Below are 27,106 nucleotides of genomic sequence, written 5' to 3'. Positions count from 1 at the left end.
CGACTGAAGCTTTTGTTGACTGATTTTACTTTACCGATGATCGGTTACTTGTACTAGAATTCTCGCGTACATATAAAGCTGAAAGTTGATAATTTGCCCGATTTCAATCGTTGGAATCTCTGGCTTTTGTAAGAATAAAAAAAAAAAAAAAAAAATTTACGCCGTGAATGGATAATTATTTTACGCGCGCTATGTGTATTTGTGTTATTATTTTTAATTTTTGCAAAAACTTTGCTATCAAGATTCAATTCATCCTAATGTATAGATTTTTCCTTCTAAAGAAATTGAGAATCTAACACGTTAATAATTAGACTGATGATCAAGTCTGTTTCTGCAAAAATCTAGTGAATTCGTTGAAAAGAGGGCTGTTTTTCGATGAACTAAAACGATTCAATGTTAAAAATTGATAATCATGATCATAAAATAATTACAACATGACCGAGTCGCAAACTGGTTTCTTTATACGCAGTCTTTTTTTTAAATTTCTTTCGTTCTTTGACGCAGAAATGAGAATTAAGAGAGCAAATTATGCGTTGCGTATAACAGAACATCGAGACAACGTACTTAGATAAAAAGACCAATGCTTCGTCGAAGGGATCGTCGGTCTTGACCGTTGCAGTTTTTCCAGCAGCTGCATCGCGGCATTTCTTAATGTACCCGGAACTTAATTTATTCCACTGTTTTTTAACAACGTTTACTAGAAAGAAATAATATTAAAGGTAATGCCAATTCGATATAAAAATTTTAATACGGGCAGGAATGATGATTTTTCACACCAGGCGTATTGAATTCCTTAGCGATGCTTTCCCACAAGGAATTCTTGTGGGATACGTCCTTGGCGAATGGATGACTGGTGTCATGAAGAACGGGGTTTTGTCCCACCAGCTCAATCAGTCGAAACAAGTCTTCATCGGAAAGAATCTTGGCCGTCAGAGCTGACTTTGACATGTCCGCGTAATAATAAGATAATAAAGTTTAATTTTCCGCGAACAAGAATTAATTAGAATGATTTGATTAATCGCAAATTACGCGGACGGCAAAACCGCGTTGACAGGTCGTTTGCCTATAATTGAATGCTGTCAATATCGTAAATAAAACAAGAAACAAAAACAAATAAACCGAACGAAAGTTGAGAAGAAACGAGGTCGACTAAACAGATTATAAAACAATAATTTCCAGGTCAACGGACTAATTTTTACGACGTTGATTATATTTTTTTAATGAAATTAAAAACGAACAAGTTATTCAACGGAGCTTGATTTTTTTTAGCTACATTTAATTTTCCATTTCAATTAGTTTTCTAGATGATTTTCAATTGTTCGAAATTGCCTTCAATTTCACCTGATATCAATGATTTCTAGGATCTGTATATCTCCTATAAGAAATTTTTAAACTTCAGACTACTCGTTCACTGAGAAACTGTTGAAGATCCCTTTACAAATAACGCCAATAAAGTGCGTAAAGTAAAGGAAAAATAAACTTGAATAAAACTAGTCGAGCAGTGTAGAGGAGTATTTTTTTTTATGACAATGAATAAAAGTAGATGGATTAACAAGTAATATTCATATTATATCCGATTCATGTATTGACAATTTCATTACACATCAACATATAATTATACGTATCATATGTGGTTAAATATTTGTTATATTTATATGCATATCGTACGTATAGTGTATTTATAGTATTAATAATTGTATACCCTATTATATGTATAATTATTAAATAATAGTAATCTTAACTCTTAAAAAAGAAAACCACAGTGTACTATGGGTATGTGATACAGCCGAATGATCGATACATAAAATTCCCTACGCTTTACGCATGAATCGAACAGCTACCTAATCAACAATTCTACTTAGAGCCTGGATTCGAGGAGCGATACAATTGTATGTATGCATATGCAACCGCAGTTTATCGTAACGCAACGTATATATATATATTTATATATGTATAAGTTTCACACGCAGCGATGCGACGAGTCCCTATAAATAATCCTAACCAGATACAATAGATGTGATTCTAGCCTAACATGACCGATTACTCGCTGGAGGAAGTACATGTGGTCCTTGTTAATTTTTGAAACTTGTTTAAAAATATTTTTTTATCCATCGATACCTTCATCTTTCCTCGTCACACTGAGCGAAGCAGATTTCTTGAAAGAAGCCAAATTCATTAATGGATTATTTCTTTAAGCTACAAGCACGCGCTAGGAACAAAAAAAGTAAAACCAAAAACTCTTCGATGCTTTGATTTCATGTACCCCTTTAGTAAGTAATTCGTTCATCAGGTTAAATCGATCGTAACTGTTTTAATTACAATATGTATTGATATATCCTAAAACATTATCCGTCTTAACAATTTCCCGTTGTAATAATTTCCCACTTTGCACTTCAGCTGGTCATCAACGTAGCGATCGAAGCGAGAAATCTTAAGCAGCTTTCGGATGTTACTGGCAATCACAAATAAGCACAGACTTGTTCAAACCTTACGCAAAGTATATTGGAAATCGTTGAAATTATACAAATAAGTAAGATGTAATTCACAACAATGGAAGAAGTATCCTCGTATTTACATCGGGACTGCAATCTTTGGCATAGCAATTAAATTGATAATAGTTACCGCGTACAGAATGGAAATAAAGGACGTATAGCATTAGTGCAGATAGTGCCAGACAAGGTTTTCTCAGGGAGTAGCAATCTGCCTGTTGTTCATGTAGGAACTTCCCCGTTGTACACATTCTCTGACCAATATTGACACTCGATTAGATTGCAACTGATTTGGGATGACTTTCAACAATTACGTAACTAATTCAACAATTCTAAATATGTATATCTGTCACTAATCACGTTATATCGGTACATGTTAACACTACATTTTGTCTAAATTGTATGCATCGATTTACACTTTACGACAGTCAAATACTTTCTTTTAAAATATATATGCATGTATGTGATTGAGTATTCAGGGTGGATAAAAAATAATCATTGACAAAATCATAATAATTTTACTATGATGAATGTTGAAGTTATATCATAAGTTATTTGGTTAGTGCGGAAGAAGTGAATTCCATTCATAAAAATTGCTTCCCGATATTTATTCAACTTTGTAAAAAGTATGAAATATTTTGATTCACCTCTTTATTTTTCCCCTTTACCTTGACAATATTTTGGAACGCGGAAAAAAATATATAAATCTAACGTGAAATTCAATGTGCCTAGCAACATTATATTCTATTCTCTCTTCTTGAAATAACAACAGAGAAAATGACTTCGGCTAAAAATTTAATGAATGTTAAAAAATTCGTTGCATAATTTCAACAAAAATACTAATCGGGAATATGATATTGATATGAAAGCTCGTTTTTCACTGGAATTTTCGTGAAAATTTGAGCTAATTAGGGGTAGTAACGAGGATATCATTTAGTCTTTTACTCTTAATAAATACGTTACTTAATTTAAAGGAGTAGACAGAAAAATGTTGTGTAGTTTCGTTGGGATGTGGAATGATAACTGGGCTGTTTGAAAAGTGAAGAGAAAAAACATCAAACAACATTTGGCATAGTGGAATGACACGTGTTCAAAACACATGATACCACAGGAAAATTCATGACATCATAATTATTGGAATAATAAAACTTGGATCACAACAAAAATCAATTGTAATCATAGTGAGCAATTATTAACTTGGCACATTCGGAATTGAAAGGAGAAAATGAAATGGGAAGTAAGGATAATTATTAGAATGTGCCAGAATATATGTATTATGTTAAAGACTTTCCTCTTTCCTCTGTCAAAAAAAGTGAACTCAACCATGGAATCAAGAATTTAATAGTACTTGTTATACTAAAAATAGTCGGCAATATTCATTTCTAAAATCTAATGGAATCAAGAAGAATTTACATTCTAGAAATTAAATGAAGACACGGATCAGAAGGTTAACAATTAGTGGATGTAAAACCGCAGTGCGTTTGACAGAGGAAAAGGAGTCAACCCATTGATGTCCGAGAGTCTATTCCATTATCCTTTAAACTGTCATTGTCACCCTTTTTTTCCTGTTTGCTCATATAAATCCACTGGATATCGTTTAGTATTTAGGAATTTGTGTCCGTTCATTATTTCACATTCATAGCCTGCTATGAAGTAACATCAGAATCGCAGTATACGTACGCATTGAAAAATCGAATTTCTTTCATGTAACAATTGTATAATTGGCAACAGTTGGTATTAATGAAATACTGGGAAAAAATTAATTTACAATTACTTACTAAAGCTAATGTAATACTATGCGACAAAGAAAAAAAGGAAAAAATAATTTACTTAAGATTACAACAATTATCACTTATATTGATTTATACTGCCAGAAACGCTGTTCAGTTTAGACAACTACTATCGGTGTTGTCTTGTGTCAATTATCGACGTTATGTAATTGTTGTTCAGTAGCAATTTGCATAAAATTAAGACACCCGTAGTTTTTTTCGTCGAGACAGGCGGACGTCAACGGGTTAAAAATAAAAATACATCGCTCAATATGTACGTGATAAATTGGCTATACCGCAAAATCCGTTGAAAGACACTTATCAATGACCAGACACACCATTTTTTTAAAAGAGAAATTATGTTATCATTTGTATTCAGTATTCAAGATTTTATTACATTTTCCGTGTATGAATAACGTATCATTTATACCGTCGGGTAATTGTTAAATCGATTGAAAATTAATTATTGAATTCAAATACTGAATACAAAATATAACTTTTTGCTTAAACTTTTGGCTGAACTCGTTGATATTCAAGCACTTTGACACGTTTAAACGTCTGATTTCGTAATAGCTGAGTTTACGAACAAGCAACTAACTTTGTCTCAAGACTGGTCGTTCATTTACTTTGGCCTCATAAGCAATAGCTACAACTTATAACATGATTTTCACTACAAATGACAATTTCATTTTTACTCCATCATTTCGGAGCAGCTTGGAGCAGCCTGGAGCAACCCTTTGTCTACCTTACCTCGAGTACTTTGCATCGAGCAAGATAAGCGGCTTACATGGCTTAAATATTAAATACGTGAGTCAAAAATCAGGGTAGCGACAATTTTACCCGAATAAGATTTCCTGACTTTTCCCATCGAAAAATTCTGAATTGCCTGACCTGTTTCCATGAAACTCAGGCAATATTGAGCAGCTTTTACAACTAAAAGCTGTGTGCGCGTGTGTGTCTGCACAGAAATTTCACAATAACATTTCCAAAAGCGAGCTTGGCTGAATTTACGCAGCCTAGTTGAAGTTTGAAAATAATTTATAAAAAATACATTTTTCCCTGTAGACCATCATAATTCCCTGATTTTTCCCTGACTTTTCCCAATAGATGAAATTGCCCGACCATTCCCGGTTCTCCTGGTTTTCCCAGTATTCCCGGTTGTCGCCACCCTGTAAATCTGAGTAGTTATGATAAATTCAAGAATGAGTTTCGTTAATTATACACACAGTGTTTGATGAATTTACAGTGAAACATAATCGATTTATAACATACTGGAAAATGATTTCCATAGTCAATCATACTAATCCATTATCAGTTACTCCGATTGAAATATATATTACAAATCTACTATGATTACTCGCCAGAAAGTAATCGATTTAAATACATAAACAAAGAACACCAAAGTCTATATAGTGATTGAAATTTCGTCGACTCAGCTACTATTTTAATTCATTCAAGACGCTTGGCTAGCTGCCAATTTGTTACTAATATGATCAGACGTTGCTGTCAGGCGCAATTGAAAATCCGATAGGATGCGCATTTTCTACAAGCGTTGATCTCATGTTTGAACTTGGTGTTACTTGCGTCTCGACCGCTGCTGCCATTCTCATGTCATCCACCGAAGCTCTGTGAATTAAAAATTAATCCATTAGAAAGTATGACAAGTTGAAAGCAAAAAACTAATCATTCCCAACTAGGATTACAGCGAGGCTTCTACACAAATGTGTCTGCAATGTAAACTAAAACGGACCAACGCAATTTATGGAAAGAATAAAATTAGGCCACCATTCCTATTCATTTGTAATTAGCACGATAAGTCTGGTGTCAGTTCCTGAGGACCGACAGTGGACTTTCGGTTTAGGCGGCATCCGTCCTGGGGACTGACAGTGAACAAACCGGTGGTATCAAGGACCAGCACGTTACCTGAACGAAAGCACAGCAAAATCGGCCCAGTGCTTAATGCGTTAAAGAAACAAATCACTCACAATTATTACTCAATTAAAGCAGTTAGAGTCATAGAAGCAGATAAGTGATCGAAAAATTGGTATCAATGTTCACAAAACGATGATTAAGCTGTGCCAATACTACTCGTCATTCGTTAGACAGGAAAAATTGCCATTTGACATTTAGAATGTGCGTTAATTTTCATGTGTTTTATCTACCCTGACCGACATCATAGTTTGAAGATTCTTTTCACTAAAAATCGTCTAATCAGGAAGATAAGGAACATGCGTTGTACAGAAAAGAAAAAAAATTTATAAATGTACAGAAATATATCTTTCTGTAAATTGAAAATCTCAGTAACAAAGTTTGCAAGCATGAAATTATATGTATTAACAACGTAGCCAATCGACGCTATCAAGTCTTGTTATTAAATAATCGATACATTACCGATGTTCATATGGTAAATCAAGCTCTGTAAAAATGTAAAAATGAGTACTTTGGAAGAGAATAATAACAATAATAATTAGCAGAGAAGCTACGTGATTGCATAGATACATTGCCTAAACAATTGGATAAAAAAGGGATGCAATTAGATACGTAACAGTGCACATCGTATTATTATTATTATTATTGCCTGATTAGTGGAGGAGCGAGGGTGAAGTAAAAATTTTTCGCGTTTAGGTTGGCCTCCAGACATCAGGATCTTCCATGAGAGTAGTATGATGATCAGATGAGGGAGGCGGGGGACCCTGCGGGGAGCCAACTCCGGGTGAAGTCATTCCTGCCAGGTCAGGTCTAGACCCTCTGTCAGCCATTGTGTGAGTATTTTTAGTAAACCATTAAGCGGTTACTGTATTATTTAATGACGCCGAAAATTCGAGGCACACAAAATACATGGAATACACAATCAACGTTCGACTTTTCTTAATCGATTCTTTGTTTTAACAGTTAGTTACACGATTGTTTTTAATCTATAATTTTTAAATTATATATATAATAATAATATAAATTTCAAATACGCAGCAAATGTTCGATTAAATATTTTTGAAGTCTAATCATTGACTTTTTACAGTCGAACCCAATTGTATGGAGCCATTTTTTAATGTTTTTTCGTCAAAGTAATTTCACTAGCTAAACAGTTTTTCTACCAATGAAAGAAAAGTCGGTTAGCTGAAAAATTCGTTTGAAAATGTTGAAAACGATTATGTCCTCACTTTAAACGTATACAACCAGGCACACTCTTTCCAGTTTCAGTTCATTTAAATTAAAATTCCCAAAGCCGAAAGCAAACAACGAATTATATCAACAATAAAACAATACAGATAAGCAGATAATTTTCGCCAACCAAATAATGTTAATCTTAATATAATTGTAAGTTGGAATGTATTTTATCCAATGTTGTTAAGATGCGATTGCTTTTCCAGTTACAGTAGTAGTTTTTTATGTGTGATTTTATTGGAGAGATTCTTCCAATAATTTTTCATAAATTGCACGTTGTTTTTATAAAACAAAGACAAAACATAAACAATATGATTAATTGCGATTGTACTTACTTCTTTCCGAGGGACATTAAACCGTATATTATTCCTGTTGCGAATATCAAACCACTACCAAATATGGTGCCCAATCCAGCATCGAGAATAATAGCTGGAAGCGCAATTCTGTAATAATGAAATAATCAATTACATGTAAAATGTAGGTATAAAATGCTATGGTTTAGTAAAAAAATCTAGGATTTTTAAGGAACAGGAACACTGTTGCAAAACGTTTTGCTGAAAAGCTATTCAGAGTATCCGGTAAGATAAATTCACAAATTTCGAGAACGTTTGCAGTAAACGTTTACTCGAATGATTTGTATCGGTAAAATAAACTAAAGCAAAAAGAAATATCAAGATTTTGTTCATAGCATTGGGTTTAATAATCATATGACTACGTTTTACTTCTAATTTAATATGTTTGAATAGTTTAAATACCTATTGATACAAAGAGTATAACTTCTAGAATGATGTCTATCTTTTTTGTAACAAGTTTTTTTGTGAAAGATAATCAGCATACAAACGAATACATGATTTAAGAGAGAAATCTCATGATTAATTGACTCTGATAACGCAAGAACAAGATATCCAACAGGAAACAAATATGGCTGAACACATGCGCCTAAGATATCAAGTGAGAATAGTTACAAATAACGAAGTTCTAACGGTGAGAAGAAACAAACAGATATATTGAAGAAATTTCTATAACGCCATTGAAACTTGAAAATATTTCAAACCATTTTCAAGTAGTCAATTCAATCATATTCCAAGGAATGTCGAATCGCAGGTTACTGCTGATCCATTTATTCCAATTCACCTCTGACGACGATACTTACAGGCAATAAACAGCAGCTCTTTGCCAATACGGTTTTCGATCCACCCAGTCACTGAGGTTTTGTACAAAGTCGATGAAAAGACAGCAGCACGGGGCTTCAATTATAATGACGAGAAAACCTGCGACCATCTGCCACATGCCAGCGATCAGAGCAGACACCGATCCCATTATAATACCAACGCAACCCCATGCTCCGAGGAGGATAGCGACTGAAATACGTCATTAAAGATTATTCGTTAAACCAGCGTGTAACCCTAAAGCTTGAAAAATATTGCTTAATTGACACGAGTAATAGCCAGATAACTGTTCAAGTCTTGTTTGTTATTTTTTTCACGCGGAAAAATAGAATTGTGAAATTGTGAAATGAGAAAATGAATAGTGCAAATTAGGTTAGCTTTATTTAAAAATAAATATTCACGCTGTTACTCACAAAAACCACCGATTGTTCCTACACCGCGACCAGCATACTTCATCCACCAAGGCACTTCGTCTTTGGTGACTGGATCCTGTCCGGGTCTTTCCATTATAGACGCTATTTTCTCGCCAAAAGACTGGAGAAAACGATAGACAATATTAACGAAAATGTCACGTGACTCAAGGGTCACGTGAATCGGTTTAGTTTACGGTTTATATTTACCATTGTTTAAGCTATTTGTTTCACTAAATACTTAACAGCTAATATTTCTGACACAGCTGACAGTACAATCAGGAGAATTCTGTTGACGTGAGGAAAATCGACCCACGGATATATATTAGTTATCGATGTCGCCGATAGAGGTAAGAAGTAGCAGTTTCAGGTGAGCTCGCCGACCAAGAGTAATGATAAGCGCCGTGACGGGGTCGTCGCGAATTTTTTGACGACCCCGAAATTTCCAAGCCCACATTGCAAAAACAAACAATTTAAGATAATGAGGCGTTATTAATTACTTATTTCCGAATGCACATTTTACATACCCCGGAAAGACAAACAATGCAACCTTTTATTCTTACGAATTTACTGAAATTATTCCTGTGAGATTTCGGCGCTTCGTTTTTTTACCATATAAAAATCTGGTTGTAATTATGATTAAACTTTCAAAACTTGATGATTCACCTATATCAGATAAAGACGCAAATATATTTGCTATTCGTCATTTGAGTAGCAGCGCCAATTTCGGCTCTCAAAGCTGTGCTGACATGTCTATTATCATTTATTGTTATTGTCATTTGTGTGACCTATTTGTCACCGTCCAGATACAAGGGATCAAACGCAGGATTACTTTTGGCAACTCTGTGGAGTTGTTGACATTAATTTCGAAGAACGAAGCTCTAAAATTGCAACCTGATTACTTTTAAACACCTGCTTGAAACCGCTTTTGACCGCCGTCGTGCATAACATTTTCATTTTAGTAGTTTCACTGTTAATAAACAGATACTTGATTGCATAATGTATTGATGAGTTACCGTGTGCGATTGATTCAATATAAGAAAGGATATGTCTGCAATAAAGCGACAAAAAGTATCCAGCCTGGGCTTGGATGTAGAATTGAGGAAGATTCTTCAAAAAAATGGTGAAAGTCAATCATTTATCGTACTAGTAAATAAACAACATTACCTACAAGTTTTTCCAAGTCAATTTTTCCTATATTAATTTTCAGAATACTCACTAAACGCTGTTAACAACTATGGAGACAGTCTGTTGCATGTAAGCGCAAGTAATGGCTGTACAGAATCAGTGAGGGATATTTTAAAGAAAAATCATAATTGCAACATTGACAGAAAGAATAAGTTCGGCTGGACCCCTTTGATGCAGGCTGTTCGGGCCAACAAACTTCAAACAGTAGAAGTCCTTATAGAATATGGCGCTGATTTAACACAAAGGAACTATTTGGGTACATAATTTAATTTCATGTTCCTTTGCTCGTATTATATCACGGTATAAAAGTCTCGTCTGCATATTTATTTTTCCTTACATTTATAATTTTCATTGTTCAACGATAATCCATAAGCAGGCTAATCCCGGAAATATTTCTCTTAGGAACATCAATACTGACCCTGGCTGCTGGAATTAGCCACGAGATGTTCGAAACAATCTATAAAGCTCACACTTCGATGCTAGCAAATTCAGTACATGATGATGTTACACCACTGTGCGTTGCTGCTATGAGAAACGACAAGAAGCTATTTTTCAAACTCTTGAGTTTGGGATTGAAAGTGGAGGATGAAAGTAGGTTACAAATTTAAGGCTTGTCTAATTATTTAGTAAGTCGCTACAATTTTAAGAATCAAATTGACGCACATAGCAAGAACTATTCATCCATGCATTCGATTGTGAACATAAATTTCATTTACTCCAATTAACAAATAATCATCTTTTCGTCATCAATTGTTACATCAAATTAATTTTATACCAGGTGTGTACACTCATCTAGTGATGCGGCAGTCTATATTTCCAGAAATCCGAGCCCTAGCTAAATCGCAATGCGATGTGAATGATTATTGGAACAATACATCAGACAATATATCAATTAAAAAAGAATCAGGGAGCACAAATGATGGCTATTGTCGTGACAAAATATCTAATAATATTAAAAGTACAGGACTTGCTCCAAGATCGAGTACAATTATTTCATCAGAGGAAAGAAATCTAAAGTTGAAACCAGAACTAGTGAATGATAAAGTAATGACAAAAGAAGTGAAACCACCAAATATTAACTTGCTTTACGTGAAAGAGCTTTATTATGAAAATAAAGCAGTGATATCTCCAAACTTAATTTACAATTTAGACTCATGGTTTGCTAAATCACCGAATCTTATATCAGCTTCAAGTCCTATCCAAAAACCGACAAAGAAAGTAGATTGCACATTCTACCGTCCAAAACAAAAACAACGCACCATCTTCACATTCGATAAACCACCTGATAGCCATATGCTAGCACTTCCGTTGCAGAGGTAACTATACTGATGGTGAATAAAATTTGGTCTATTTAAAACAAACTATACTTTCAATCTGCATTTATTAATAATGTCAGTTTAGAAAATGGTAAACACTGATTCCACAATTTTAAAAAGCGCATAACAGTAATCCTAAATTTTTTTAGAGCTAGTTTCAGAGCCAACCCAGGATATTGTATGAAACTGAACTTACAGAACTGTCCATCGTTACCAATCTGAGTTCAATTATAAAGAGTTTTTAACGCCCTTTCAGAACACACGATATTCATTCGTTGACTTCCAAGATCACTGATCATTCTAGAAAGGACCAAATCAATCTCACCTTTGAACCACAGTTCAGTCCTCCTCGATCTCCCTGTTTGCCATTAGATTTCGAGGATGAAGATATCTGTGGAGAGGATACACCCACACCCCCACACTATAAAACGCCGCCTCGTGGAATGGTCCTTAATTCAGAACAGGCTAAGCTTGTTACAGTATTGAAACAATTTGAATTGGCCCATCATATCTCAACATTCTTAGCAGAAGAGGTGTGTATGAATGATATAAGTTTCTAATCTACGAATGGTAAATTCTTATGTTAGTTATTATTAAATAAATTATACTTATCAGAAAACTTTATGTATTTAACTAATGGCTCAGTTTTTGTTACTTAGGTTGATATGAGCTTATTTCTAACTTTGAATGACCAGGACCTTATAGAGATTGGAATAGTAAGTGACCGAGATAGAAAAGCACTGTTAGCAGTGGTTGATGCTTATACAAAACACAAGAAATATTAAATAAGGCTGGAAAAGGTAGGTATTATTAAGCAATGAATGAAAACACAGATGTCCCTATTTTATACTTATTTTATTATTTACTGTAGTCAAAAATGTGTGATTTATTGCTGACTGAATTATTTATTGACTGAGTAATTACATGTTGCACTCGATATTTGGATTGATTTTATACCAAATCGAGGGTAGCATTATAACTTTATATTTAAGCAGTAAAACAAAGTTTAAAATAGTTTAAAAGTTAGAATACATAAGAATGATCTCATGAAATTTTTAATCAACACTATCATTTTGCACTATGAATCGGTAGTATATTTAAATCTGCGGACATAATACCTGTGACTTAGATATTAATGAAATATTTTTTATACTTCCTATGAAACTTTTAAAAATGAATTCTATAAAATGGTTTTAAAAATACAGCATTTGCTCTAACTTACTGGAAATTTTTAATCATTCCCAAATGTATGGCTAGTTATACAACTCCATAGCTAAAAAACTTCAAATGATAACTATTTAATAGTACTATATTAATAATATCTTTAAAAAAAAACAGATTGAATAATATGGATTGATAATCAATTGCCAATCATTCGGTAAATCCTTTCTGGCAGGGTGTTGAGATTTTAGTCTATTGCCTTTCTTTCTTATTTGCGTCACACTAAAAAACAGAAACAATTCCCAATATTATCAGTAATTAGATGTAGTACTATGAGATAAATGTGTATTTCTTTCTAATAATTCTTGAAATTACCAGTTCTATTTTTCCGCCACTTTTGATGGTCAAGTTCGTTTGAATAAGCTTCGGCATTGAAGGTTTTATTGGCACTTTTGAAAAATGGCTTACATTCACCTGAAAATTCGTGAAATTGGAATCAGGCAACAAAAATGTAATTACCTACGTGATTACACACCTGCTTTTTCCCTTTAAAGTAAAAGTCGATATTGTTTGTTTTAAAGTTGCTTTTTTGCATGTGCTTTCCCAAGTTCATTGTCGATGTTCTTTGAGTTTTTGATTTCCTGCCGAACAAGTTATTGAATTTCAATTTTGATAACGGTTTGATTTTCTCTGACTGTTTGTCCTGCTGTAGTGAAGTATTGACCAAATCTGTAATTTCATTACACTGCGATTTATCAGGAATATTGGTAAAATAATGGCTTTGCACTTCCAATACACTATTGGGCCCATCAAATTCATTTTTATCGATGTCACTTTTCTCTGGGCACAAAGCAATATTCTTATCCAGTAACCCAACAGACAAATTGTTTTCATCTAATCCTGCACAAAAATCGTTTAAATCAAAGCTACTTCTTCTACGTAGCATATAATTTAACGACGTGTCGTCCACTTTTTCACTGATTTCATTCAATATTTGTGATTTATCAGAATCAGATTTAATCAATTGAGATGAACACATAGTTTCCACTTTTATGTTAGGCTTATCCGATAATGGTGAAGAGCCATATTCCTTAATACATGAATCGGAAGGAAGTTGTGAAAACTTTGATTTCTTTTCTGGAGGAAAAAACTTTTCATAACAATCTGCTAGGATTCTTTTATCAGTCGAACATGTGCTCACAAATCGTTTTATATTGAGAGCATCCCTCAGGTTTTTATCTTTTATTACGTTATGCATCAGTCTCGAGGTTCCGGAATTATTTGAAAAAGTGGATAAAGCACCGAGGTAATTTACATCAATCTGGGCAAGATAATTCACAGGCAATTTGTAGCCAGGATTTGCACTACTCCGAGAATTACATGGTGTCAATTGTTTATTTGGAATTTTGTTTGTATTCCGAGCTACCCATGATGACTGATTTAAAATATTCTCCTTGTGATCATTCTGAGAACAGATGTATAAAACAAATTTGAATATTTTTTCTGTTAGTAAAATTTTATTGCTTCTATATTGAGTTTTATATGATTTGTCTGTGCAATTTTGCACATACTTTTTGCCAGTTATCGGAACGTGGTCGTGAGGGTAATTCTTGTAATTTTAGCGTCGAACCAAAAATCGTGGGCACTCTTTCAGTGAGATCTTGAAGGAACTGCTGCGTTATATGTTCCCCATTGTCTGGGAAAAGTTGTGTGGGCTGGACAGCTTTAATGCAGCAGCTAGGATAGTGATAGTAGTTTTGTTCAGGCCAGGGAAAACACACTTGATAATAAATCAGTCCCACACCACTTTCTGGTAGATTATAGCCATACTAAAAAATAAGCGCACATCATTTTCTAGTCATGGAGATGAAATTCTGATGCGTTCGTTGTTAACTTTTACTCAGATACCAACTTTAACAACAGAGATCGATTAACAGATTTGCGAATGAATAGAAGTTGACGATTTTCATACGAGTCAACATCTACTGACCATATTTTTCCAGTATTCCTTTATTTGTTCGTAGCTGTTGAAGGAACAAGTTTGTGGAATTTTTTTGGATATGGATGTTACCTTTCCTCTCTTGAAGCTGGAGAAGAATGAAGTTATTTAAATTTCAAAAACAAATGTAGATATTGGAATCATGAGAAATAAATAATGATTGTTACCTAGGCAAAACGTGAACCCATACTTGTGGTTCTAATTCTGATCCGTTGAGATCAATAAAGCCATTCTCATTTTCCATAAAGTTTTCAACTACTTTTAGAGATAATGAAAAATATCTCAATGACAATTCAGGAACACTAATACAGAATGGCAATAGAGAAAAATATGGCTTCTCACCTGTTGAAAGAATTGTATTGGTCAATGAATTTTTGACTGTATAAGCTTAAACATATAAATAGACATGTACATTGTACACGAATCGCCGGTTTAAATATAATTACAATTTGAAATCATTTCCATGGAGATTGCATTGGTTGGTAGATCCAGTGAGACAAGAAAGTTCTTTCCTTTCAAAAGATTGTTACCGACTCTGTTCCACTCAGGAGCAAGTTTAAATGATATTGTATATTTTAAACAGGCTTCGTAAACCTTCTGTGTAACATCCATGAATTTGGAGCACTTGAAACATGAGAAGAATTTGTTTTATGATCATGACCTAGCCTGCAATCTCATGAGTATATGACAATATTTTATTCGTCAGTTCCAGTCGAATTTTCATGTAATGAAAACAAGCAACGAAAAGATAGTAATGAAATTCATCGCATGGTCAGAACGGAGTGTGACGTTGTAATATATAAATGCTGACTGCATCATCGAAAGCGAAATTGAAAGAAAAAATTATTTTCAAAGTCAAATTCAACCTTAATGTTCATTTCGTTGAGCTTTCGCTGTACTTCACCGGTTTCAAGTAACTCTTTAGGTGCTACGATGTGTATGCTGCCCTTGCTTGTCATCATTGGGGAAACGATAACATCCGGCAATGAATGAATTAGCAATCTGTGAACATGATATTTTATTTGTTAATCATCTGTAAGTGTTCAATCAGATTAGCAAAGAAAACACAAACCCAATAGAACCACAGAGGTCAATATGTAACGAATTCTCATAATTACCGGCATTTCAATATGCGCCAATGATGCCAAGAATTAACTAGCGAATCTTGAACCTCTTGTGAATCTATCTCTCCCACCAGGCAGTGCAATTTATTTATACTCGGGATTGATGCGGAAAGTAATTTTCTGCCTTGATTCATCCTTTCTTTTACGACAAAATAATTTCAGTAATGAAATTGAGTTTCTATCATTTCATGTAATGATCACTAGGTGTAATACGCGTTTAACGTTGGGAATAATTATGAGTCCGAAGTGTTGCAATATGATCAGTTCACCTTCGTGGTATTACTTTTAAGTGCAAGTTTAATAATGCGTATGGGAGTTAAAATTGGTTTATAAGCCAATTTTTGAAATTCGAATGTATAACGGTGGCGCCGTCGCTTCCGTAGCAATCGAGGTTGAAAACAATGTCGCAGTGTGGAGTCAACTTCAGACTGCTTTAGAGATGTTGGAGTCGAATCGAGACTCGTCGCGACGCGATTTCATAATCAAAATTGTTGTCAAACAAATGTTCGGATTTTCGGTGATACAGGTATTATGTAGGACGTGTGAATAAATTTGCTTGAACATGAGTAAAGCATTATTATACCTGGAATAATTAAAATCTCGAAATTGATTATGTCTCAACACGGTGCTGCGCTTCAAACCTATAATCAAGAACTTGTGAAATGTAAGTTTAAACAGAGCATTGAACATAACCTCAATATCAAGTCTTAATCAGTACTTTTAAGTTCTTTGAGGCCTTCTCCATTATTTAAACCTATTCTACGATCTTGTTGGAAATTCGCATAACGATTCGGTGGACAGCATAAGTGTTTATTACTAATTACTCAACTAACGAATTATTCTTATCCAACTGGACGCGACCATAAATTTTCATTGCAATATTAGTCATGATAATACTGGAACGATAGGTGGAACAAAGATGTGCACTTTGAAATTTTCCAATCAACTCTCCTAATAAAATAAAAAAGAAACGATATCCAGAAGAAATAAGTTATTTGCTTACTTTTGTCATCAAAAGGTCTGGAAGAGATGAAGTTACGACGGGCGGAATTACAGATGCAAATTGACTCCCAGGAGGAGGAAAAGAACAATCTTCAGAGGGAGATAGAAAAGATGTCGTACAAATTAACACAGTTGAACGAAAGTTTGGCAAAAAGAATAGCAGCCAGAAATGATTATGATCGAACAATTGCCGAAACTGAATCGGCTTACATGAAGGTGAAGTTGTATTTTACATCATGTGTTCCGGAGTATTCAGATATTGAATTTTTATCCATTTTTCGTTTTTCCTTTTTTTAATTCATTTCATCGTTACAGATTTTGGAAAGTTCTCAATTGTTACTCAATATGCTCAAAAGAGAGGCGACGTGTTTAGACCAGAGCCTTCTAAAAGCTAACACCGATAAGTGACAATAACTAATTGCTTAAAACAATGGGGTAAAGTTAAATATACATACTTTAAAATTTATTTATTTAAATATATCAAACATCTCTTAGTACACTTGAAATAAGTGTAAAAATGAAGGGAACAAAAACAAAATAATTTATGGGAATAACTACCCAACTGAAAACGTTACAAGGATCTAAGAGAGTTATTAATATACACCAAGTACAAAACTGTAAATATATGTGAATGTAAATTATCTTAATACTATATTGATGGCTTATTGATCATCCGATTTTTAAACTTTATAAATATTTTATTCCCGACAACGTTTTACAAATATTCAAGTAGGTAGTACGAGTCTTTAACTTGACTGTACAAAGTTGATTAACGCGTGTCCGTCTAAAAGAGTATCAAAGTTTATAAAGTTAATAAACACGATTTTCTAATATAGTAACACCACTCGTATTCAACTACAAAGTATTGGTCTTAGGGCCTGTCGTACAATTAGAGCAATTTATTCCATGTCATACTAAAGAATGTACATGAGGATAAAGTGTGTAATGATAATGTAACGGCGCAATTATAGGAAATCTACTTATTTTACAACTTTAAGATAATATAAAATTTAGTGATGTGTAATAAAGCAAAACACATTTATTTTTTGCGAATTCAAATCCTCCAATTTAATTCTAAAGTTGAAAAATAATAATTTTTTGTTCAGTATTTGATTATCTTAAGATTACTAACTTCAAGCTCGTAGAATATATAATGTTCAGTATTAGAGCATTTTCAAGGTCCACTTTCTTTCCATAAATAGACACAATACAAGTTTTATCAGCAACTGTAAAATGATTTCAATTAGAATAGTACATATAGATGCTCAGTCTTGCTATTGTTTAATATTTCTTTCAACATCAAGACTTATAGAATTCACTTCATAATTAACTGATATAGCATTTCTGAGGTCTTTGTTTTTTTGTACTAAGTTTACAATGATACATTTAAAGCTTTATTTTTAAGATTAACAATTATAAGTAATTTTAATGACATTACAATTAAATCATGACTAAATACTAATATGACTTTAATACAAAAGTAAAACAAAAAGTAAAAAGGATCTAAAAACATGTTGATAATCGAGCAACGTAAAGAATACCCATATTCCAGTGGGAATATGTATGGACAAAGGGAGCTATTCTAAATTTAAAGTTAGATGAATATGAAATTTTATATGATAGACAAATAAACATTGAACCAATATATTTTTAAATTGAAGAAAGACGTTATTACACACTAAACTTAATGATAGCTAAAAAAATTTCAAGACCCTTGACTTTAACTTTCACATCTTAAATCACAGAATACTGCAATTAGCACCTAATGAAGTACCTAATATGATTTTGAGAACAATATCTTACATATACTGGAATCTTTTTAGGTGAATATTGCACAACAAAAATAACTATTATGGCTTTTGCAGGGATCGTAGGCATTCGAACGAGCCCAAAAAACAAAATCAAATGAAAAGATTCGATTTCAGATCTCAAACCTCCATTACAGAAGAGTCAAAGTATAAATATACCACTCGATTATCTGAATATCTAAGCATATCCCAAAGCTTTCTGTTCATTCCATACTCTCAATAGTTCGTTCGGATCACCATACCCATGAGAAGCAATGACATACTTATAATTGTACTTTGTATAATCTTTTTTATAAAAATGAAAATCGTCGCAATGAAAAGGTTCGATATCTATCTTCTTGGCAACTAGTCCCAAGTAGATATCATCGAACCTGAAATGCTTGGTGTAAAAGCTGGCATAGTACATATCAAGCAGCGCTTCTTTTGAGAGAATATAAGCTCCGGCAGTTACATATGGCGGCCATAGATGGTAAGGGTATTCATCCAAGGAAACATACCACTTGGAGGTCCTGTGCCTGTGTGGTGCAGAGACAAAAACATACCCGGTAAATAAGCGAACATCTTCCGGTAGTTCAATATCAAATATCTGCCTCTTGGTCCTGTTCCTTGAAATGCCTACTGCACTTGGGTGTAGAGTTTTGTTATGCAAGATCCACCCAGGTTTCTTTCTGGCAATTATTTTTTCCCTAACGGTTGCCCGACGCATCCGAGCATACAAATGTTTTTTGGAACCTTTGGAAAGCCCTAAGTGTTCCGGTCCTTTGGGATCCTTCAGGTAGTCGGGGTAGCCAGTCGGGTGTCTAATATACCTGAGAACGTTTTTGAGGGAAACATACATGTCGTCGTCGACAAACATATAGAATTTTGAATTCTGACAGTATTTCACTGCCCATTTGAATCCCATCATTGTTTTTATGGTATTATTGAAGTAGGTGTCGATAAAGTCGATCAGTACGATATCTTTGTGCTTTATCGCTTCAGCTTTCAGACGTGCCTCCAATTCTGGATTCTCTGGTGATCGGCCTACCAGGAACACAGTCTTTATCGGCACATCAGAAAACCGTTTTTCAAAGCCCCATGAATTCCTGATTCCAATTCGTCTGTCGAAATTGTTTACCGCCGATTTCACCAGGAAAACCAAACGCAGATTACTATGCTCGTACTCAATGCACTTTTCTTTGAGGTCGTAGATGAAAGTGTAATTATAATCGTTGATCGGTTCCACATCCGGTTTCTCATTATTACGAAGTTGTGCTACGAATTCGTGGATCTCTCCGTAGTACGGATACGTAAATGAATCGTGATAGGATGTCTCAAAAGCGTGGTGGAATACCCCGAAAAAATCGAGCGTGGCGATCACAATGAAACCGAAACAAACGTATTTTATTTTTATCTTTGACAAGAGGATGTAGAGCTTTCGTAAAAGCGGTTGTAATATGCAAAACATTGTTCTTTGATAACCTAAAACATTCGAACGTCACTTGGTGTCACTTTAGTTTTTTTACGCTAAAGAAATACAAAAATAGAGAATAAAAGAAGTCTATTTCTCATTGATTGTCTTGACAAGGCACAGTCCTACGATCGTTATCAACGATAAACACACCCCGTTTTAAGTATTCATTAAATTCGAGATAAATATCTAATCTATAGGTTAGGATTCCGCCGAAAACTTAACTGCGGATATTGATGTTAGCTCAATGGGCGTAACGTGTAGGTTCAATTGTCAACATCAGATGACGTATGATACAATCTGAGGCCGCAGTAGTGGTTGAGCCTGCGATCGTGACGGTCGTTTACGTTCAGTTCATTATTCGAAGATGAACAGTAATTTCTTCATCGTCAATTAACATAAATATATCACTAAAAAAAAATTATTTCCCCGCATTGATTAATCAAGTGATTCATGTTACAGTTTCATAATTACCAAAAGTAAGCCAATAAACGTGTAAATCCAAATCCGGTGGCCTTGCAATGCGAAATTAAATTCGTAATGATTGAAGTGAATGTTGAAGCAGTGATTATTGTGAAAATTTAAACCATTTCGACGACAAATTACTAATTCGGCCTCGAACTTATCGCAGCACCACCTAAGTCTAGTTATTAGTTGAGAGACAGCCAGTTTCCAAGTGGAGTTCGCCGTCACCGACAGCCCGTAGTTTCAATACGATCAACGGTATCGCTACACGGGCGAATGGGATGTAGGGAGGAGTGTGATTGGCGTGTTGAAAATAGGGCGGGAAAGTGAGTCCTTGGTAAGGTGGCGCCACCTGCGGTCGATTGTCGCGCTACAATTATTAGTCAAAACATCGTCGTATTTAGGGTTCTATTTATAGTAATGCACCCGTAACGTATTATCCCAGATTGTTTTTGGTTGAATGAAATAATCGAGGGTTATACAGGAGAGGTTACGATTGGAGAAAGAAAATTTTGGAAAAGTTCAACGACCCTGCGGTAAATGTGACAAGAATGGTACGGACCTACGGCCATGTTTACACTGTAGCGAATTCTGATCAATCGGGGGCCCTAAATTAAGCGGTGTTTGTTGAAAGAACAGTTGGACTTGGATTGGTAAGTGAATCGGTGACCATTTGGATTACAAACTGCGAACAGCGTCGGAGATGGATTCCAGCGACAGGGGTGAGAGCTATTCATTTATATATTTAAACATCACCCATCAATATTGTTGAGCGAGAGCGAGGAAGAGAGCTCTGACACGAATCGAACCCGGGGAGCAATGGCAGTGTCAGGGTCGTAAGAAAACTAGTTCATTGACACCCATTCACCCCCTGTGTGTTTAAACAAATGCCCCTATTTTACAACGAAAATCCGTGAAACCATACCGCGGTAAATTCCCCATTACAACATCACCACCATCTCCGTAATAATTCATTGAAAAAAGGTCACCCACCGCTCTCCTCGAAATCTGTGTCACGCAGCTTACTCTTGTCTCCGACTGTACCGTTGAAATTTTACCCCACTATTCCTGCCTTGGTTAACAAATTTTTTACGCCAAAGAACTTTGTCCTGTGCATAATATAACATTATTATAATACATGCGCATACAAATTATTTTTCTTTTTCTTTCAAATTTTTTTTACTCCGTTCGACCCGAATACCGAGGAACAAAACGATCGTTACTTCTTGTAAACAAACCTCGTATATGATTCTGCGTACAGCTGGTACGACACATGGCTATGTACACTCAAAGCTGTTACGTTTACACCGGGTTTATTACCTTCTTTCGAACGGAGTTAATTAGGTCAATTACGCACAGGCGATTCGCCTTGTGTTATTGTTCTACCTCCCCCCCCACTTCCCCTCACCGCCCCCTCCCCCCGCCCCGTTGCCTCGTCGTATTTACCTGACGCAGAGTTTATCGGCACCTCAAATACCTCTGGATGCGTATGACACATACTTCTAATGGGTGTACGACCTCTGGGTCTTGGCGTTTACGGATTCCGCGTCTCGATATACGTGGGAATATTGTCTCGTGCTGGCCAGTTATTTCAGAGCAGGTTTAGAGTTACGGATTTTGCAAGAAGGCGACTCTGGCCTAACTACCTCTGTCCCCCCGATCTCACGTATAAGTATTTTCAAGGACGTTCTGTTCCATCGACAACAGATCTCATGGACCAACAGTGTATATATGTACATATATTTTAATTCCTATCCATATACGTTTGTTGAGTTTAATTCGTAGCGTATCGTCTGTCTCCAGACTGACTTGGTTTTTTTTTTTTTTTTTCCCCAATAAACACTTTCGACGATATTCCAGAGTCTTTCTTCGATTTTTTCTTCTTTTTTTACATTACAGTGAAATTTGATTAATCTATTTTGGTAATTATACATGAGAATTGCCTGCTTAATTGTCCATTGTTGTTAAATTGGTTAATTCTCACAACTGCGTAAAGAAAAAAACAAACCAAAACGTTTATCAGTACGAATCTATATTTGCGCTCGAGATAATTTTTTCGAGATGTAGCGGAATGATAAGGGAATAAAAAACAATCGTGAATCATCCTTCATTTTTCGACATACCTGTAGCAACATGCCATTTGGGTTTAAGAAAGATTTTTGTTCATTTGCCCATGATTTGTGATAATGAATATACGTTGTCTGAATTTGTTCGTCAAGAAGTCACCGCTAATGAACAAAGAAGTGAAATAAAATCGAAGCAAAAGAGAATATCTCTTGCAGAGAAATACCCAGGCTAACAAAAGTGTTGTTTTACCCTCACGGGAAAAACGCTCAACTTGGGCGTCAATTCGTACCCCTAATACATAGGTAATACTAAATTTCCGCAGGAAGAAAATGGAGGGTACAAATTCACCCCCAAATTGAGGTTTTTTTCCGTGAGGGTAAGGAACAAACTTGACGTAGATAAGCTTCGTTCCCTTTTTCGGAGCAACAAATTCGTGGATTAAATATTTCCGATCGTATACTTATATGAATGCGCTTCGACGAGTATATTTGTACGTAATCGATGTAAACTTATTTTTACTTCAACCTAATTGCCGATACGAAAGCACAAAAGAAATTTCTTTTCACGCGATCATCACTCTCAACATGACTCATCTAATGCGATAAAGTGCAAGCGTTGATAATAATTAACGAACGGAAAAATAAGTCGGATTTTAAATTGCGAAATAAATGTGTGCAGGCCTTGTGTCAGGCGGCACACTAAACTTCGTCGTCGTCGTCTTCCTCAAGGATACCTAAATTATACATACCGCATGACTATCGCCAAAAACAACGTGCGTGCCGTGCGGGCTTTAGCCTATTTCACATTATTATTCTCGCATATAGGTATAATGTTGCTGTTGATTAAGGGGTCAGAAAAATTTTTGCGTTATACCCGCCTATTTTCGTAACTCAGCAGATACACATGTATGCATGTATCTAATGCACGCACAGTTACATACCTACGTTCACGAACACTGTGAAAAAATCAACGTCGAAAATTATCCTGCAGGTATATATGGTGTGATGAAATTTTAATTAACCCTCGATTCTCAACTACGCACCTTGATAATCGTAAAACCCTGTCATTATTCGAAAATTCCGTGTCAAGTGCGTACCTATACATCCGTTTTATACAGATACTCAGAGCTACCTAACAATAAGCTGCAAATCATCGCGCATTAATTCCCAACCTGGATATGGGTCAATGTTACGCGATCGTCTCCTCTCGCGCGTTATGTTCCGTATAATAGAAACCTTTGCCTTAACATGGTGCCCTACTCGCGTCGTCTGTTATCAGAATCACCAGCTTCTATCGTAACAATCTCCTCCTGCAGCAAAAAAGGGTAGGGGTTAAAAAACTAGAATTGTCGATCGTAGATGGGCCAGAATATCGCATTTTCATACATGTGAATATCTGATTTATAAAATTTTTAAACGTGGAAACTCCAAGTACAAAAAATTGTAAATATAGAAAATCGGAATACAGAACGACAAAATATAGAAAATACGATTCTATATTATCGAGAGGAATTCTGACGATTTTACAGTTCGGCATTCTATGTTCTGACCTTTCTATGCTTTTACTCCTCCACGCTTTGACTTTCAATATTTTTAAATTTAATAAATGAAATTTTCGCTTCTTTAAGAATTCGATATTACGGCCCTTTAATTTTTTGATCTTTCTATATTTTCACCCCCTACCCAGTAACACTTCCTACAGGCAAATAATTTTCCCAAAAATGTTATATAAATTTATATACACGTCTAGAATGAATAAAACCTGGGAAATACGCACACCGCCTCGGAGTATGGTTACACATGAGTTGTAACGGATACATTTCAAGGTGCCTGCTATGAATTGGACTTTTTACAGATGTCTGTTCAGTATCCTGTATCACCTTTTACTTATCCTCGTGTCACAGCGCAGTCGATTTTTACTCCGATGCCCACCACCTGTAGTGAGATTTCTCACATCCAGACGTAAATAATAAAATTACAGTCACACCTACAGCAGGTGTATAGATCGCCGATCGAAATATTGCGTGATATTTTATTCCTCCATTTTTTACCCCCTTCATTCATCGTATCGTAGAAGAAGAGAGTTTCTTTCGTGTTTTCGTTATTGTTGTTATTTTCGTTTCCTCCGCACCGTATACCGCTCACGCCGTTCTTCTTCTTCCTTGTAAATTTGCATACATTAAACTTCATTTGCGTACCTGCAGCTATTACTTCGGATAGATATACGTATAAGAAATGCACCACCGGCAGCGCAGCCTGCGTGCTGAAAAAGATTAGAAAAATAAATAACCTTGACGATTCTCTCGCCGCGTTGCTTCCCCTTCTTTTTCGCACTTTCCGAGTTAGCTTATTCTTGCATTTAGACGCTCACACCTGCCCTCTTTTACGTGGGCGTAATAATTACGACCCGCATCCTCCTCATCCCACGTCTTATATACAACGCATAGAACACATCCCACTTCAGGGAGAATTGAATTGAGAAGTGATCCGGGGGTAGGGGATCGATTATTATAACGTGTTACGGGTTTCTCCGTTTTTTTTTTTTTTTTTTTCTTTCATTTTTAAGTTTTTCCACTTTTCCTTGCTCCAAAGTTTTCGCAATTTTTATTCTCACGCTCGGATTGTTTGATTGTCGAAACATGAATTCGGGATGCAAAAAGTCCCTGCGTGTGATGCAAATTTCAAAATCACAGTATATCGTGCGCGGATATTTTTCTTCACGACGCGAATAAAAACATGATGAATTTACAATTTCGATGCTGTCGAACAACAGAACTTGTGGATGACGGGTGAAAATTTTCATTTCCCAAATGTTATTACACGTCGTACATGATCCGCGTGTGTAGTCTACGTTATGTATAATATAACTGGTTGTGCCAACCGCAAGCTAACAAAGCGCCATTATTGATCGAAAATTGCACCCTCGTTTATATATATACGTATAATACATACGCGTATATACCTGGCTTCTCGGCGCGGGATATATAAACCGGCTAGACTTAGTTAAACCGTACAGCCGCGAATGCCAAGGTCGTTTTGTTTTACAGAGGCAGCTGGCTGCAGAGTGCAACATTGGAATGCGACGGAATTGTCTTTTTTTTCTGATTTCTATACGTAACGTATCGATACGTTACATGAGATATTTCTATTTTTTACAAGAATCGAACAAAAATTATCAAGCATACGAATTATTTTCGAAACAGGCACGAAAAGTTTGTTTTTTTTGAACTTGCAACGATGTTTGCAATTTTGCCAAAAAAAATTCCTGTGAACTTGAATTCGCGCAAAAAAAAAAAAAAAACTATTTGCTAGATATGGCAAATTCTGGATAGAAGTATCTACCTAAACAATTTTGTCGCGACACCATATTCAGCCTTGTACTGAAAAGTTGAAAGTAGACATATTTTTTTTTTTTTCCACAACTTTTCTTCAAATACGCGGATAGGTACATTACGTGCTACCTACGCTAATATTTGCATCAGATGTGTACTTGAACAAAGAATAAAATAAAAGGGTGCCAAACCGTTTAATTTTTTCCCATCAACTTATACTAGCTATATTTACCGTAGCGTAAATGAGTAAATTAATAGAAAAATACATAAAGTTGAAGTTAGTAACGTCAACTTAACAATACATGTTTAAAAAAATCTTTACTTCGCATCCTTGGGATTGTCTAAAATTCAACTGGTAAATCATAGAAAACATGTTCATATTTCGAAAAGCCAACTCCCTGAAAGTAGTTCTAAAACTGTACAACGATCTATTCTCAACTTCAGCCTCGTTATCTTTTTCCAGAATCTTTCACTCGACTTAAACAAATTTTTCGTGGGGTGCCACAAACTTAAACAAATTTTTCGATGGTGAATCGCAAATTATTTTTAACGAAAACACCCTGTAATAACAATAACATACATAGTAGTTTGAAATTAGTGACCACTGTGGTTGTATATTAAAAATGACTCGTCAAATTTGATCACGGTAAAATATCTTTTCAGTGACTTCCTCCTGACGTGGCGTGACAATAACACCTTAAGTTCGTAGGATCGTCAATAATTATTGCCTGAAGATGATTGGCCGTAGCCGATCGAAACGTCGCGACCATTTAAATAACGAATAAAAAGATATTAAGAAATAATATGTATATATTGCAATCAACAAAAAGTGCACTGCACACGGTAAATTCGCAGGCTTTTCGCTCGGCCGTAAATAAAAATTCTTATCTCCCCTCTTGACGCGCGTGCAGCTCGGTGCATGAACTGGCGTTACGTACCTGCGGTACGTAAGTACGTATTTACGTGGCTTAGGTAGGCATGCATGCAATTGCGAACGGGAGACGCCGGCGGGCGGTAAACTCGGTCAAGGGCTGCACCGGGATCGTAACGAGAAGTCGAGTCTGCGCTTTGCGTCGAGCAGCCGAACCAACCCTGCACAATATCTGCTGCCCGTAACCTTGCACCCGTTTACACCCGGGTGGATTCGTCGTCGGTGTGTGCAGTTTGCACCCGCGTAGTTTCGTCACAGTCCTCCT

General features: G+C 35.4%; 7 protein-coding genes across 11 annotated transcripts in view; 3 read left to right on the top strand and 4 right to left on the bottom strand.

Annotated features, from left to right (window-relative positions):
* Positions 1–1,561: 1,561 nt before the first annotated feature.
* On the bottom strand, positions 1,562–9,367 carry LOC107223289 (calcium channel flower). Of its 2 annotated transcripts, XM_015662929.2 has the most exons (6): positions 9,210–9,367; positions 9,003–9,123; positions 8,574–8,781; positions 7,756–7,863; positions 6,837–7,006; positions 5,751–5,884 (listed from the first exon to the last, which is right to left on the bottom strand). In XM_015662929.2, the coding sequence occupies exons 1-5, from the start codon at positions 9,210–9,212 to the stop codon at positions 6,880–6,882; spliced, it is 567 nt and encodes a 188-aa protein (XP_015518415.1). In that variant the 5' UTR covers positions 9,213–9,367; the 3' UTR covers positions 5,751–5,884; positions 6,837–6,879. The 2 variants fall into 2 exon arrangements, with proteins under 2 accessions (XP_015518414.1, XP_015518415.1); XM_015662928.2 differs by lacking the exon at positions 6,837–7,006 and having other exon boundaries at positions 1,562–5,884.
* LOC107223288 lies at positions 6,888–14,709 on the top strand. 4 transcript variants are annotated; one of them, XM_046732544.1, is made up of 7 exons: positions 6,888–7,020; positions 9,266–9,349; positions 10,210–10,443; positions 10,590–10,778; positions 10,966–11,503; positions 11,760–12,036; positions 12,163–12,631. In XM_046732544.1, the coding sequence occupies exons 3-7, from the start codon at positions 10,359–10,361 to the stop codon at positions 12,286–12,288; spliced, it is 1,215 nt and encodes a 404-aa protein (XP_046588500.1). In that variant the 5' UTR covers positions 6,888–7,020; positions 9,266–9,349; positions 10,210–10,358; the 3' UTR covers positions 12,289–12,631. The 4 variants fall into 4 exon arrangements, with proteins under 4 accessions (XP_046588500.1, XP_046588498.1, XP_015518413.1 ...); XM_046732542.1 differs by lacking the exons at positions 6,888–7,020; positions 9,266–9,349 and adding exons at positions 9,700–10,122; positions 14,569–14,709 and having other exon boundaries at positions 12,163–12,303; XM_046732543.1 differs by lacking the exons at positions 6,888–7,020; positions 9,266–9,349 and adding an exon at positions 9,707–10,122 and having other exon boundaries at positions 10,210–10,256; positions 10,331–10,443; positions 12,163–12,632.
* LOC124293099 lies at positions 12,799–14,962 on the bottom strand. The gene is made up of 6 exons (XM_046732541.1): positions 14,831–14,962; positions 14,655–14,751; positions 14,236–14,493; positions 13,200–14,129; positions 13,040–13,138; positions 12,799–12,946 (listed from the first exon to the last, which is right to left on the bottom strand). Exons 1-6 carry the CDS (start codon positions 14,905–14,907, stop codon positions 12,917–12,919), a joined length of 1,491 nt encoding a protein of 496 aa, XP_046588497.1. The 5' UTR covers positions 14,908–14,962; the 3' UTR covers positions 12,799–12,916.
* Positions 14,915–15,787, bottom strand: LOC124293029. The gene is made up of 4 exons (XM_046731928.1): positions 15,530–15,787; positions 15,110–15,287; positions 14,954–15,005; positions 14,915–14,918 (listed from the first exon to the last, which is right to left on the bottom strand). The coding sequence occupies exons 1-4, from the start codon at positions 15,623–15,625 to the stop codon at positions 14,915–14,917; spliced, it is 330 nt and encodes a 109-aa protein (XP_046587884.1). The 5' UTR covers positions 15,626–15,787.
* A 457-nt stretch (positions 15,788–16,244) lies between these two features.
* LOC107223293 (Sjoegren syndrome nuclear autoantigen 1 homolog) lies at positions 16,245–17,441 on the top strand. Its single transcript, XM_015662934.2, has 3 exons — positions 16,245–16,451; positions 16,806–17,005; positions 17,105–17,441. The coding sequence occupies exons 1-3, from the start codon at positions 16,400–16,402 to the stop codon at positions 17,195–17,197; spliced, it is 345 nt and encodes a 114-aa protein (XP_015518420.1). The 5' UTR covers positions 16,245–16,399; the 3' UTR covers positions 17,198–17,441.
* Positions 17,442–17,901: 460 nt separating this feature from the next.
* Positions 17,902–20,363, bottom strand: LOC107223292 (beta-1,3-galactosyltransferase brn). Its single transcript, XM_015662933.2, has one exon. It carries the CDS (start codon positions 20,042–20,044, stop codon positions 18,776–18,778), a length of 1,269 nt encoding a protein of 422 aa, XP_015518419.1. The 5' UTR covers positions 20,045–20,363; the 3' UTR covers positions 17,902–18,775.
* A 346-nt stretch (positions 20,364–20,709) lies between these two features.
* Positions 20,710–27,106, top strand: part of LOC107223290 (retinoic acid receptor RXR) — a 54,591-nt gene continuing 48,194 nt past the window's right edge. Inside the window, exon 1 of the mRNA XM_015662932.2 lies at positions 20,710–21,234. Within this exon, the coding sequence (XP_015518418.1) occupies positions 21,216–21,234 (19 nt within the window). The 5' untranslated portion in view covers positions 20,710–21,215. The remainder of the gene's footprint in view (positions 21,235–27,106) is intronic.

The sequence above is a fragment of the Neodiprion lecontei genome, chromosome 2 (genome assembly GCF_021901455.1).
Source record: "Neodiprion lecontei isolate iyNeoLeco1 chromosome 2, iyNeoLeco1.1, whole genome shotgun sequence".
Classification (NCBI taxonomy): Eukaryota; Metazoa; Arthropoda; class Insecta; order Hymenoptera; family Diprionidae; genus Neodiprion; species Neodiprion lecontei.
This window is presented reverse-complemented; position numbering and strand designations above follow the sequence as displayed.

Bases quoted from the DNA above. Each gene is read 5' to 3' on its own strand.
- LOC107223289 (XM_015662928.2), bottom strand. The intron at 8,782-9,002 runs GTGAGTAACAGC...GACGTATTTCAG, and splicing joins AGGAACAATCGGTGGTTTTT to TCGCTATCCTCCTCGGAGCA. The intron at 5,885-7,755 runs GTAAGTACAATC...TTTAATTCACAG, and splicing joins TTAATGTCCCTCGGAAAGAA to AGCTTCGGTGGATGACATGA.
- LOC107223288 (XM_046732542.1), top strand. From the start codon at position 10,047: ATGTCTGCAATAAAGCGACAAAAAGTATCCAGCCTGGGCTTGGATGTA. The intron at 10,123-10,209 runs GTGAAAGTCAAT...ATTAATTTTCAG, and splicing joins GAAGATTCTTCAAAAAAATG to AATACTCACTAAACGCTGTT. The intron at 10,779-10,965 runs GTAGGTTACAAA...ATTTTATACCAG, and splicing joins ATTGAAAGTGGAGGATGAAA to GTGTGTACACTCATCTAGTG.
- LOC124293029 (XM_046731928.1), bottom strand. From the start codon at position 15,625: ATGATGACAAGCAAGGGCAGCATACACATCGTAGCACCTAAAGAGTTA. The intron at 15,288-15,529 runs GTTGAATTTGAC...TCATGTTTCAAG, and splicing joins TCAACGAAATGAACATTAAG to TGCTCCAAATTCATGGATGT. The intron at 15,006-15,109 runs GTAATTATATTT...TTCTTTCAACAG, and splicing joins CATGGAAATGATTTCAAATT to GTGAGAAGCCATATTTTTCT.
- LOC107223292 (XM_015662933.2), bottom strand. From the start codon at position 20,044: ATGTTTTGCATATTACAACCGCTTTTACGAAAGCTCTACATCCTCTTG.
- LOC107223293 (XM_015662934.2), top strand. From the start codon at position 16,400: ATGTCTCAACACGGTGCTGCGCTTCAAACCTATAATCAAGAACTTGTG. The intron at 16,452-16,805 runs GTAAGTTTAAAC...TGTCATCAAAAG, and splicing joins TAATCAAGAACTTGTGAAAT to GTCTGGAAGAGATGAAGTTA. The intron at 17,006-17,104 runs GTGAAGTTGTAT...TCATCGTTACAG, and splicing joins CTGAATCGGCTTACATGAAG to ATTTTGGAAAGTTCTCAATT.
- LOC124293099 (XM_046732541.1), bottom strand. From the start codon at position 14,907: ATGGAAAATGAGAATGGCTTTATTGATCTCAACGGATCAGAATTAGAA. The intron at 14,752-14,830 runs GTAACAATCATT...ATTCTTCTCCAG, and splicing joins TGGGTTCACGTTTTGCCTAG to CTTCAAGAGAGGAAAGGTAA. The intron at 13,139-13,199 runs GTGTGTAATCAC...ACGAATTTTCAG, and splicing joins ACTTTAAAGGGAAAAAGCAG to GTGAATGTAAGCCATTTTTC.